This window comes from Bufo gargarizans, chromosome 1 (genome assembly GCF_014858855.1).
Source record: "Bufo gargarizans isolate SCDJY-AF-19 chromosome 1, ASM1485885v1, whole genome shotgun sequence".
NCBI classification, from domain to species: Eukaryota; Metazoa; Chordata; class Amphibia; order Anura; family Bufonidae; genus Bufo; species Bufo gargarizans.
In genome coordinates this window covers 193,524,570-193,537,795 of record NC_058080.1, presented here as the reverse complement: position 1 = coordinate 193,537,795, position 13,226 = coordinate 193,524,570, and the positions used below count along the sequence as shown (strand labels likewise).

Below are 13,226 nucleotides of genomic sequence, written 5' to 3'. Positions count from 1 at the left end.
TGAAGGGTGAGCTTCACAGTGCTCTCTGCACTGAAATGCTTCATAGCTGCTCCCCTCTGCTTTGAGTAACAGCTGTAATATCCAACCAGGAGATCTATAAAGCTGTCACTCCTAGCAGTTGGGGGGGGGCTGTGAGACAAGTCACTGCAGAGAGCACTTCACAGTGATGAAGCTCTGCCTCCATTGTACTTAAGCAGCAAAATAAAAGTTCATATTCACACCACTCCTGATAATAAAAGCTCCACAAAAGGTATGTTTGTCCTGCTTTCCCTAGACCCTAACTAGTGCTGCCATCAGTTTAGCATTGTCAAAACTACTGACCGATTCCCCTTTAGGCTGTATTCACACGTCCGCAATGTGTTTTGCGGATACACGGAGACACGGATCCGCAAAACACGGAAAGCGGCAATGTGCTTTCCGCATTTTGCGGACCGCACATTGCCGACATAATAGAATATGCCTGTTCTTGTCCGCAATTGCGGACAAGAATAGGACATGTTCTATTTTTTTGCGGAAACGGAAGCACGGATGCGGAAGTGCGGATCCGCAAATGTGGATGCGGACAGCACATTCCGTCCCCATAGAGAATGAATGGGTCCGCACCCTTTCCGCAAAATTGCGGAAAGGATGCGGACCCATTTTGCGGACGTGTGAATGGAGCCTTATGAGAACCATCCTGCGGGTATAAACAAAACAAGCGGAGCAGGTCACCATTGCGGCCTGTGATTGTTGCATGTCCCCCCATCGTCAGATGTTGACCTCAGCATGGCAGGCAGAGTAAGAGCCTTGTGCAACATTTTGTAAATTTGTTGCAAAAATAAGTTAATGCCAAGCATTCAAAAAAAGTGTCATAAAAAGTGCATATTAATACATTACCTCTACGTTTACGCCATCTACAGGATTAGTAAATCTGCCCCATTAATTGCTATTACATACAAACTTAAATGATCTCCCATGAATGGACGTTTAAACATTCAAAATGATTTTACTACGCAGCACTGTGTATATAAAATAAAGAGACACGCAACAGTGGTGATTATAAACTCTGTAAGTACCTGCAAGATGGATGTAAGCATCCAAAAAGCAATGCCTTACCACATTTCGCTTTGTGGTGTCCTCAAGGGTCTGTATTACTTTTAACCTCTGCTTAAATCTCATTTGTTCTATCAGATCTGCCCGTATAGAGCCAAATTTCTGCAAACCAAAAGAATGCAACATTTTAGCAGTAGGCCAAATCCACCAGATATTCAATTCAATGTATCAGCATGGAGTGACAACACACACAAGTGACATCTAGTGGATAATCGCAGTAACAAAAACTGTCTATAAAGAAATAATGAGATAAATAAAGACATTTTACTTGTAATTAAAAAATAAAATAAAAAAATATTAAAAAATTACCTAACTTTCTGTGTACATCCCCAAAAGTATAACATTTATTATACTGAACTAGTATTTTTTTTTCTCAACTAACAATGAACAGTGAAAATCGAATAATCTGATAAAATGATAAAATATGTCAACACTACGGGGCACATTTATTAAGACTGGTGTTTTAGACACTGAAACAGGAGTAGAAAATGGTAAATGAGACAGGCCTGAAATAAGCTTAAGGCCTCATGCACACGACCGTTGTGTGCATCCGTGGCCGTTGTGCCGTTTTCCGTTTTTTTTTTCGCGGACCCATTGACTTTCAATGGGTCCGTGGAAAAATCGGAAAATGCACCGTTTTGCAGCCGAGGCCGTGATCCGTGTATCCTGTCCGTCAAAAAAATTTGACCTGTCCTATTTTTTTGACGGACAACGGTTCACGGACCCATTCAAGTCAATGGGTCCGTGAAAGAACACGGATGCACACAAGATTGGCATCCGTGTCCGTGATCCGTGGCCGTAGGTTGCTTTCATACAGACGGATCCGAAGATCCGTCTGCATAAAAGCTTTTTCTGATCTAAGTTTTCACTTCGTGAAAACTCATTTCCGACAGTATATTCTAACACAGAAGCGTTCCCATGGTGATGGGGACGCTTCTAGTTAGAATACACTGCAAACTTGGTACAAGACTGCCCCCTGCTGCCTGGCACCACCCGATCTCTTACAGGGGGATATGATAGCACAATTAACCTCTTCAGGTGCGGCACCTAAAGGGGTTAATTGTACTATCATATTCTCCTGTAAGAGATCAGGGCTGCCAGGCAGCAGGCGGCAGACCCCCCCTCCCCAGTTTGAATATCGTTGGTGGCACAGTGTGCGCCCACCATCGCCCCCCCCCTTCCTCCCTCTATAGTTAAAAATCGTTGGTGGCACAGTGTGTGCCCACCATCGCCCCCCCCCCTTCCTCCCTCTATAGTTAAAAATCGTTGGTGGCACAGTGTGCGCCCACCATCGGCCCCCCCCCCCTCTCTCTATAGTAGTAACAACCATTGGTGGCAGTGTGCGGCCTCCCATCTGCCCCCCCCCCCCCGATCATTGGTGGCAGCGGAGTTTCGATCGGAGTCCCAGTTTAATCGCTGGGGCTCCGATCGGTAACCATGGCAACCAGGAAGCTACTGCATCCCTGGTTGCCATGGTTACTTAGCAATAGTACAATTGTAGAAGATTCATACTTACCTGCTTGCTGCTGCGATGTCTGTGACCGGCCGGGAGCTCCTCCTACTGGTAAGTGACAGTTCTTTAGCAATGCACCGCACAGACCTTTCACTTACCAGTAGGTGGAGCTCCCGGCCGGTCACAGACATCGCAGCAGCAAGCAGGTAAGTATGAATCTTCTACAATTGTACTATTGCTAAGTAACCATGGCAACCAGGGGATGCAGTAGCTTCCTGGTTGCCATGGTTACCGATCGGAGCCCCAGCGATTAAACTGGGACTCCGATCGGAACTCCGCTGCCACCAATGATGGGGGGGGGGGGAATGGGAGGCCGCACACTGCCACCAATTGTTGTTACTACTATAGAGAGAGGGGGGGCCGATGGTGGGCGCACACTGTGCCACCAACGATTTTTAACTATAGAGGGAGGAAGGGGGGGGCGATGGTGGGCACACACTGTGCCACCAACGGTTTTTAACTATAGAGGGAGGAAGGGGGGGGGGCGATGGTGGGCGCACACTGTGCCACCAACGATATTCAAACTGGGGAGGGGGGGGGTCTGCCCCCTGCTGCCTGACAGCCCTGATCTCTTACAGGAGAATATGATAGTACAATTAACCCCTTTAGGTGCCGCACCTGAAGAGGTTAATTGTGCTATCATATACCCCTGTAAGAGATCGGGTGGTGCCAGGCAGCAGGGGGCAGTCTTGTACCAAGTTTGCAGTGTATTCTAACCTGAAGCGTCCCCATCACCATGGGAACGCCTCTGTGTTAGAATATACTGTCGGAAATGAGTTTCACGATGTAGCTCATATCCGACAGTATATTCTAACGTAGAGGCGTTCCCATGGTGATGGGGACGCTTCAAGTTATGTTCGGGTGTCCGCCTGGCCGTGCGGAGGCAAGCGGATCCGTCCAGACTTATAATGTAAGTCAATGGGGACGGATCCGTTTGAAGATGACACACTGTGGCTCAATTTTCAAACGGATCCGTCCCCCATTGACTTTCAATGTTAAGTCTGGACGGATCCGTCTGAGGCTACTTTCACACTTAGAAATGTTTTAACAATATAATGCAGACGGATCCGCTCTGAACGGAGCCACCGTCTGCATTATGAACACAAGTGTAAAAGTAAAGGGACTCCTGACTTTACATTGAAAGTCAATGGGGACGGATCCGTTTGCAATTGCACCATATTGTGTCAACTTCAAACGGATCCGTCCCCATTGACTTGCATTGTAATTCAGGACGGATCCGTTTGGCTCCGCACGGCCAGGCGGACGCCAAAACGACTTTTTTTTCATGTCCGTGGATCCTCCAAAAATCAAGGAAGACCCACGGACGAAAAAACGGTCACGGATCACGGACCCACGGACCCCGTTTTTGCGGACCGTGAAAAAAAACCGTCGTGTGCATGAGGCCTAATTTAGGGGTATTTCAGATAAGACACTTTTTTCCCCCATGGCCTTGCGTCTTATAAAGTGAATACTAGTGAGCACTTCCATTATGGAAGCGCTCACTGGTATGCATTAGGTGCCGGAAGTGGGGCGTGAAGCGCTGCGACCGCTTCCGGTACTCACCCTCCCTGGGGCCCGTACTGCACTGTCCTGACCCCGTACAGCGTCAGGACGTAGTACACACACTATGACCTGATGCTACACGCAGTCAGGTGACAGTGCAGCGCGGGCCGGAGAAGACATGGGAGCGCTGCCAAAGATGGAGAGGAGCCGTGGCGCAGGAGAGGTAAGAGTTTTTTTATTTTATTCTGATCCTAGGTCCGATGGTCGAGCAAGAAACTCTGGGGGGTCTGACACTGAGGGCTGATCTGAGGTCTGATGGGGGTCTGAAATAAAGGGCTGATATGAGGTCTGATGGGGGTCTGACATTGAAAACTGATGGGGTGCTGACATAGAGGGCAGATATTGGGGTCTGATGTGATGTCCTGATATGGGGGTCTGATCCGATGACCTGATATTTATGGGGGTCTGATCTTTTTTTCTTATTTTCCTCCTCTAAAACCCGGGGTGAGTCTTATTATCGCGTGCGTCTTATAAAGAGAAAAGAAACGGTATGTTGTGCTGACCACTATGGTTCCTATGACGCTTATTAGAAAGCTCAAATGTGTGCTTAAAGGGTTGTGTCACTTCAGCAAATAGCATTTATTATGTAGAGAAAGTTAATACAAGGCACTTACTAATGTATTGTGATTGTCCATATTGCTTCCTTTGCTGTCTGGATTCATTTTCCCCTTACATTATACGCTGCTCGTTTCCATGGTTACGACAACCCTGCAATTTATCAGTGGTCGTGCTTGCACACTATAAAAAAGCCTCTGTGAGCTCCCAAGGTCCCAGTCACCAGGGAGGCCGGCAATTTTTCCTACAGTGTACAAGCACGGCCACCACTGATGGATTTCTGGGTGGTGTAACCATGGAAACGAGCAGTGTATAATGTGATGGGAAAATGAATCCAGCCAGCAAAGGAAGCAATATGGACAATCACAATACATTAGTGTCTTGTATTAACTTTCCCTAGATGATAAATCCCACTTGCTGAAGTGACAACACCCTTTTAAGTCAACATTGAGTATGATAAATGAATGCATTGATACAGTAAAACAAAGCTACAAGTACACTACCTGATAAGAGGAGGCAATGAGAGCAAAAATGTCCACTTCCGGGTATGGCTCCACATCATCAGTGAGCAGGGAATGCAAATGAGGAATTGGAGGTAACGTGCTGTCTTTGTTACTCACGCTATCTAGATACCTTAAAAGGGTTAATAAATGATTAGTTAGAAAAGTTGAGTTCATTTTGGGGGGATAGATAAAGTAATCCTAGCCATGAATATTTAAACTAGTCCGTGATTGAAAAATAGCATACATTAAGAAATCGTTTACTTATCGAATCCTTAAAGGGTATGGGCACCTTTGGGGGAAATTTTTGTATAATTGCTTTCTACGTATCTTAGGCTAAAAATCATTTTTCAAATTGATCTTTCAAAATTTTCAGCAGTTTGTCTTCTTAGGAATTTAGCTTTAGGCTACCTTCACACTGGCGGCAGCAGGGTCCGGCAGGCTGTTCCGGCAGGGGAACAGCCTGCCGGATCCGTGCTACCGCAAGTCTACCGTGCTGGCCGGAAGTCCTCTCCGACCCCATTTACCTTAATTCCCACGGCAAACATGCAGAAAGGCAGCCGGACAAAAAACAGACAAAAACCGCCCCCTTTATAGTGAATGGGGCCTGACCGGACTTCCGATAGCACAAATTCGGCAGGTTGTTCCCTCGCCGGAAGAGTCTGCCAGAAAAGGCTACCGCAAGTGTTAAAGTGGCCTTAATGAGTGTTTAGGAGCTGTTAGGAAATTAGAGATAAGGGCTACAGATGAATCCACCAACAGCCACAGCCTGAAGACGCAGTGAAACTGAAGACTGAAGAAGAAAATTAATTAAAAGCTTAAAGAAGTATTACAGTTTTAATTATATCTGTGACTGTCCCGCCGGATTCCGGCTCATTACGGATGCGGCAATACCAAATATTTGGAGGAGTTTTTATTTTTGCAATTTTATCCATTGAAAAGCATTTTTCAATGGAAAAAGGTGTATTAACTTGGAGATTTTTGTAAAGTAAAATTAACAGTTTTTTTTTTTTACCACTCCCCACAAAGGACTTGGACATGTGATCCTTTGTTTGCTTCTATAATACACTGTACTACTTAAGTAGTACATCGTATTATACTGTCAGTGGGATACTGACAGGCACTAGCAGTCTGCATCTCTGGCACAGACAGGCAGGCATACACTGGTGGCCTTCATTAGGCCCCTCGCTGCAGTGTATAGACATTGGCAGTCCATAATCTCATTTGCACGGTTCCAGTGCTAGAGAGAGAAAGCTCTCTTCCTTAGATGCTGTGCTTGCTATTGACCTTGGCATCTAAGAGGTTAAACAGCCCAGTACTCAGGACTTCGGTGGGTTAGAGCAGGAGCCTGGCTGGTATAGGAGAGCTGAGCTGCTGCTCTTCACTGCACGGGAGACAGCGCTTATTTTAGGCCGCCGTAAAAAGACTGCCTGGTAAGGCCCATTAATAACGGTTGTAAAAAAAGCATATTGGTAGTCATTAAGGGGTTAAAGAATACCTGTCACCTCTCCTTACTTGTTTGCTGTAGTAAATACTTGCGTTGCCGCAAGTAATAATTCTGGAGCATCTTTGCTTAGAACTATAATCCCAAATGATCACAGCGCTCAACAGTAGCCTGGCTAATTTCAGGGCGCTCGTCGGCGACACCTCAGGATCCACACTTAGAATATTTTTACAATTAGACCGCACTCCAACTGGTTGGTATGATAATTAGTGAATTTATTCAGCCGGACATAATGGTGCACAACAGTACAGTTATGGCTTATTTGCTTATATAACTATGTTGCGCCATTCATTATTGTACAGTGGTCGGACTGTGCAGGCACATCTTTAACTGGTAACACCGAGTTTTTCATTTATTCGGATCCGCTATACACCCGGCCAGTACCCCCATAGAAATGCCTATTCTTGTCCGCAATTGCGGACAAAAATAGGACATGCTCTATTTTCTTGCGGAGCTGCGGACCGGAAGATCGTGGCAGCGCTCCGGAAATGCGGATGCGGAGAGCACATAGTGTGCTTTCCGCATCTCTTCCGGCCCCATAGAGAATGAATGGGTCCACACCCGTTCCGGATAATTGCGGAATGGATGCGGACCCATTCTACGGACGTGTGAATGGAGCCTTTTAATAGGTGCTCCATTCACACGTCGTTGTTCTGGACATATCATACCTCCGTATTACTCGGATGCCTCAAGGCCTGATTGGTCATTAAACCTGAGGTTGATCACTTGAACCCTATAATTCTGCGAGTTTGGGTCAGTTAAACCAGAGGCTGGGGCTTATGACACTAATACCCAGCACAGAACACTCATTTTTTAATTCTAGATTAGAAATTCACATTTACACATTTAGGAGCAAGTTTTAAATGGATAACTGGAGTAATGCCTTCATTATATTATACTGGATAAAAGCTTGAAAACATGAACTTATGTATGAAGGTCCAATTCTGTATCATACCTTCCAAGTACCGTCATAGCTTCCCCATCATCTTTACAGTTCAGGAGCTTGTCGACATTGGCCTCCAATACAGCAAGTGCAAGCTGAAATATGACCTTGATGCCTTCATAGAAGAAACAATCCACAACCACCACAGCACTTTCAAAGGGCATGACGCTGAGGAAAAGAGTGAGAAACCAAGAGAGCGAGATGGTGGAAATCACCCCCAAGTCCTGCATACAGTCATAAAGCTGAGGCACGTAATCGTGGGCCAACTCTTCAAACACTCCTTGATCCACAAGAGCTCCTAGGGGTAAATAAGAAGCGAGAATATATATATAGATCCAGTCCAGAATTACTGCACGCCAACTTGTATAATTGTGACTTTATTGTGAGGCAATATCAGTGGAAAAGCACATGTTAATAGCAACATTTTAAAGACATTTGCAGAGGTAAGCAGCCACTGGCATCCTGTATGTTATAAATGATAGTTTCAGTACCCACCAACAACCCTGGTATTGTAGTAGTCAGGAAGCATACGTTCACAGAGAGCCACGAGCAACCAGAAGGCTTCTTCCTCTTTGGCATACAAAAGCAGTACTGAGGTAACGATATTCATGGCCTACATGGAAAAAAAAGACATAAAAGGTCAACATGCAACAAGATCTAAATTGTTTTTAGATAAACATATATTCATATGCACTGCCAAACATAGGAGCACCAAAGGATGACTATAAGGGGCAAAAGTCATCTGAGCCATTCTCCTTGGTTTTTGTCTTCTGTATATTTTATCGGCAGGGCCATTCATAACGTCAGCATTTTAAGTGAAATAAAACATTAGTATTTCATGGCGTCATACAGTAATACGATCCCATAGCCATGATTTAAAAAAAAAACGGTAACATGATGGAGCTTGCCACAGTGTTGCCAGATGAAGCAACCATGCATCTTGTACAGTTCACTTTGACTTAGGAGCTAATGCTCCTGCTAAGCATAAAAACCTTCGTCCTTGTGACTTCAAGGGGTTGTCCACCCCAAAAAATTTTAGCACCTGGATTTGACTACTTTTGTAATTGCATGTAATGAAAAATGTTGTATTGCTACTGAGTTATTCAATAAAATGTATCTTAATAGTGCCACTTAATTTCTTATTTCTTTGACCTGCTCACTGAAATGGTCGCACATGCTCAGTTTCATCCTTCAACTGCCTCCTCAGCTGATAGGCGGAGCTGGGACACGCCTCCTTAGCTGCAGTGGAAAAGACCCTCCCCTTGAGCGGTCAGCTTAATATAAATCTAGCAGAGGAATGAAAGGGGAGATCTCTGGGCCCATGTGATGTACAGGGATGGTTCTAGCTTTATTAGAAAGGTATTGTCATATACTATATGATGTTTGATTTGCATTTTTTTACATTTTTCATGGGATAACCCCTTTTAGGGAGTCCCAGATGTTGGACCCCCACTGACTGCATGTATGCGCTCTCAATTATTATGAGTACAGAGCTCATTTAAAGCTCATGGCACAAGAAAATGGTGGCAATAACCTTGACAAGAGCCTGGCAAAGTACCATGGATGCTGACTGCATGCTAAACATGCATATGGCTAAGCTTGCACACAGATGCCATAAATTAACAGGAAGCATTGGGACAGTTGCTGAATGTAGTCAAAAGTTACTTAATTATCACCACTTAATTTTGCTTGTGAACCAGTAAAAAGCAACATAAGTTGAAGACTGATAAACATCATACACAAATATGTATAACATAGCTGCTTGTCCCTAGCAGATATATAACATGGCTGCCTGTCACTGCCACACCACTCAAGTTTTGAAAAGCTTTTTTTTTCTAAGCCACGACTAATGCCAATCCCGCCCAGTCCCCCAAATGCCCCCACATGGTTATTATTCCCCCACACAGTAGATATACCCTCACTGTGCCCCCACACAGTAGTTATTCCGACACTGTGCCCCCACACAGTAGATATGACCACATTTTGCCCCCATACAGTAGATATACCCCCCTTCCGTGTACTGTTAATAAAATGAAAAAATAGTTACCTAATCCTGTTCTCCCGATGATTAGAGCACATCCTGCTCTCTCCAACAGGTACCACCATGTGTAGCGGAAGCAACAAGGTCAATTCCCCCGTCTGCGCACTCCTCCTACACAGCCCAGTAGGCGCGATGAGTCACTGTTCAGCGCCTGGAGTGCAGGTCAGTACATTGTGAAGCAGGGAGCGGTCGGCTCCCTGCTTCACCACTGCATTCAACTGTGCTCTCTTAACGCAGATACAGTTGAAAGCATGACTGTAACTCAGCCATACCAGGACCATGGGACAGCTGTCTAAATTTGGGACTATCCCACCGGATCTGAGACAGTTGAGAGGTATGGGTGAGGCATGCAATGACTGCAACTATAAGTGATACATATCATGGCTGTCTGCCTCTAGGTGATGTATAACATGGATGCCAGTCTATAGGTGATGTTGCTATGTGGCTAATAAAGTGAAGTAAAAAAAGAAAACTGTGAAAGTTTTGTTACTCAATAAGCGACTATTTAACATCTAGTTGGGATTCACATGACTGACACCATGTTTAGTCCTTTTCACTTAGACCATGGATACATTACAAAGGAGTAATTCAGACCATTCATTTTTTTTCTTAAAGGGGTTCTCTGACTATTTGTAACAGATGACCTATTCTCTGGATGGGTCATCAACAATTGATCATTCGGTGTCCGACAACTGGGATCCCGGCTGATCAGCTGTTCAAGAAGGCCCACAGTTCCTGTGAGCGCCATGGCCTTCTTGCTGCCAGTGATGTGATGACCATCATGGCCTAGGCCAAGCTCATCCCCATTCACTTGAACCGTGTGTTGAGGGATTGCGCCCTGGCCAGTTAGCACCACATCGTGTCAAGGGGTATGTAACATGTCTAGGATATGCCCCCATTGTCTGATAGGTGCGGGTCCCAGTGGAGTCTTGTAAACTCAGTCGGCAAAGTCCCGGAGGGAGCATAGAAATGAATGGGAGCAGTGGCAGTAGGAAGCATGGTGCGATCCCATTCACTTCTATGGGGAGAGTGCTTGGTGGTGGCCTGGGGTCCTCCAGCCACAACTTTCCCTAGTTCGTTCTCAATGCAGTGGTGGGACCTGCACCTATCAGACAGTGGGGACATATACTAGCAATATGCCCCCATTGTCTCAGATGGGAATACCCCTTTAAAGCTGGCCTGGTTTACTGACTCCTATGTTACCACATGCTGGCCATTGCACCACTACACCTCTTGCCAGTCACCCATCCAGTCACCTAACATTAAGGGTACCCCAAAATACCATAAGGCAGGAGCGTCAACTAGAGGGAGTGCGCTGAGAGAAGAAAAGGTACACCCTCCTCTCACTGCACCGGCCTTAGGGAGCAACAGCCTAAAGGAAACCACTGTGACACATCCAAGGCCAGAAAACTCCTAGAAATACAGTGGAGAAAAAAATATTTACTGCATGAAATGTACTACCTAGTTATTAGAGGACAAATTTCCTTTAAAAGTCTTCAGATTTGTGTAAGTGGGTCATGTTTACAAAGTGATTGTGCTGCAGTCATCTAAACCATAGGAAAGTGAACCATAGAGGAAACCAAAAGGCAGCATAAACTGCTGACTCTTCAATAGTGACACCCACACTAGACTCTTGGGACAAAGCTTCTATATTTTATCTCTGATTACAGCAAGTGCGTGGAAACAACTGCATTCTTACTGCACTGTGTTCCGAAAGATAAAATGCATTTCAATGACATGAAATCCTCCCTACAACCATAATTCATCTGTTATTTAGATGCCAGATTAAATTGGTTTTCCAGGATTACCATGGTTTTTAACAGATATGCTCATGTAGTGTTTTACCTTATGTACATCTTCCTTATGCTTTTTCTTTTCCAGTTTGGACTCTCCTGACCCGTTTTCACCATATAAAGAAATCACTCTGGTGTGTTTCCATCCTGTATATAGCACTTCCTGTTGCTGTATCCAACCAAACCCATGATGCACTTCTCCCTTATCTGCCACAGCTCCAGCACTGCCCCCAACACCACCCAGCTAGTTTATAGCTCCTCCCACCCAGCTAGTTCCGTAGACACTCCCCTATCACTGCCCCTAACAATGTCCAGCTAGTTTATAGCTCCTCCTACCCAGCTAGTTTATAGCTCCTCCCACCCAGCTAGTTTATAGCTCCTCCCACCCAGCTAGTTCCGTAGACACTCCCCTATCACTGCCCCTAACAATGCCCAGCCAGTTTATAGCTCCTCCCACCCAGCTAGTTTATAGCTCATCCCACCAGCTAGTTCTGTAGACACTCCCCTATCACTGCCCCTAACAATGCCCAGCTAGTTTATAGCTCCAAATGGTTATTCAGAGTTTCAGACCGCACACCACAAGAGATTTTCAATGCAATTGGTGTTTTATTCAGCCGGACTTTACATCCTTTTGAAAAGCAACGTTTCGGGCTTTACATACATATTGTGATAAAGTTCATAATTTTCTGTAATGTACTGATAAACATTAGACTTTCATATATTTTAGATTCATTACACACCAACTGAAGTAGTTCAAGCCTTTTATTGTTTTAATATTGATGATTTTGGCATACAGCTCATGAAAACCCAAATTCCTATCTAAAAAAATTAGCATATTTCATCCGACCAATAAAAGAAAAGTGTTTTTAATACAAAAAAAGTCAACCTTCAAATAATTATGTTCAGTTATGCACTCAATACTTGGTCGGGAATCCTTTTGCAGAAATTACTGCTTCAATGCGGCGTGGCATGGAGGCAATCAGCCTGTGGCACTGCTGAGGTGTTATGGAGGCCCAGGAGGCTTCGATAGCGGCCTTAAGCTCATCCAGAGTGTTGGGTCTTGCGTCTCTCAACTTTCTCTTCCCAATATCCCACAGATTCTCTATGGGGTTCAGGTCAGGAGAGTTGGCAGGCCAATTGAGCACAGTAATACCATGGTCAGTAAACCATTTACCAGTGGTTTTGGCACTGTGAGCAGGTGCCAGGTCGTGCTGAAAAATGAAATCTTCATCTCCATAAAGCTTTTCAGCAGATGGAAGCATGAAGTGCTCCAAAATCTCCTGATAGCTAGCTGCATTGACCCTGCCCTTGATAAAACACAGTGGACCAACACCAGCAGCTGACATGGCACCCCAGACCATCACTGACTGTGGGTACTTGACACTGGACTTCAGGCATTTCCCGCTCCCCAGTCTTCCTCCAGACTCTGGCACCTTGATTTCCGAATGACATGCAAAATTTGCTTTCATCCAAAAAAAGTACTTTGGACCACTGAGCAACAGTCCAGTGCTGCTTCTCTGTAGCCCAGGTCAGGCGCTTCTGCCGCTGTTTCTGGTTCAAAAGTGGCTTGACCTGGGGAATGCGGCACCTGTAGCCCATTTCCTGCACACGCCTGTACAGGGTGGCTCTGGATGTTTCTACTCCAGACTCAGTCCACTGCTTCCGCAGGTCCCCCAAGGTCTGGAATCGGTCCTTCTCCACAATCTTCCTCTGGGTCCGGTC

The 13,226-nt window shown here is 45.3% G+C and overlaps 1 protein-coding gene across 5 annotated transcripts in view; it reads right to left on the bottom strand.

The window, feature by feature from the left end:
• TBC1D9 (TBC1 domain family member 9) overlaps nucleotides 1-13,226 on the bottom strand; it is a 107,487-nt gene that overhangs the window by 62,382 nt on the left and 31,879 nt on the right. For all 5 annotated transcript variants that reach the window (XR_006390836.1, XM_044300720.1, XM_044300734.1 and 2 more), the window contains exons 11-14: nucleotides 8,166-8,283; nucleotides 7,683-7,968; nucleotides 5,227-5,356; nucleotides 1,096-1,194 (exon numbers count right to left, since the gene is read on the bottom strand). Coding sequence is in view for 4 of the 5 variants with exons in the window: in XM_044300720.1 (XP_044156655.1) it covers nucleotides 1,096-1,194; nucleotides 5,227-5,356; nucleotides 7,683-7,968; nucleotides 8,166-8,283 (633 nt within the window). In the remaining variant the exon portion in view is untranslated. The remainder of the gene's footprint in view (nucleotides 1-1,095; nucleotides 1,195-5,226; nucleotides 5,357-7,682; nucleotides 7,969-8,165; nucleotides 8,284-13,226) is intronic.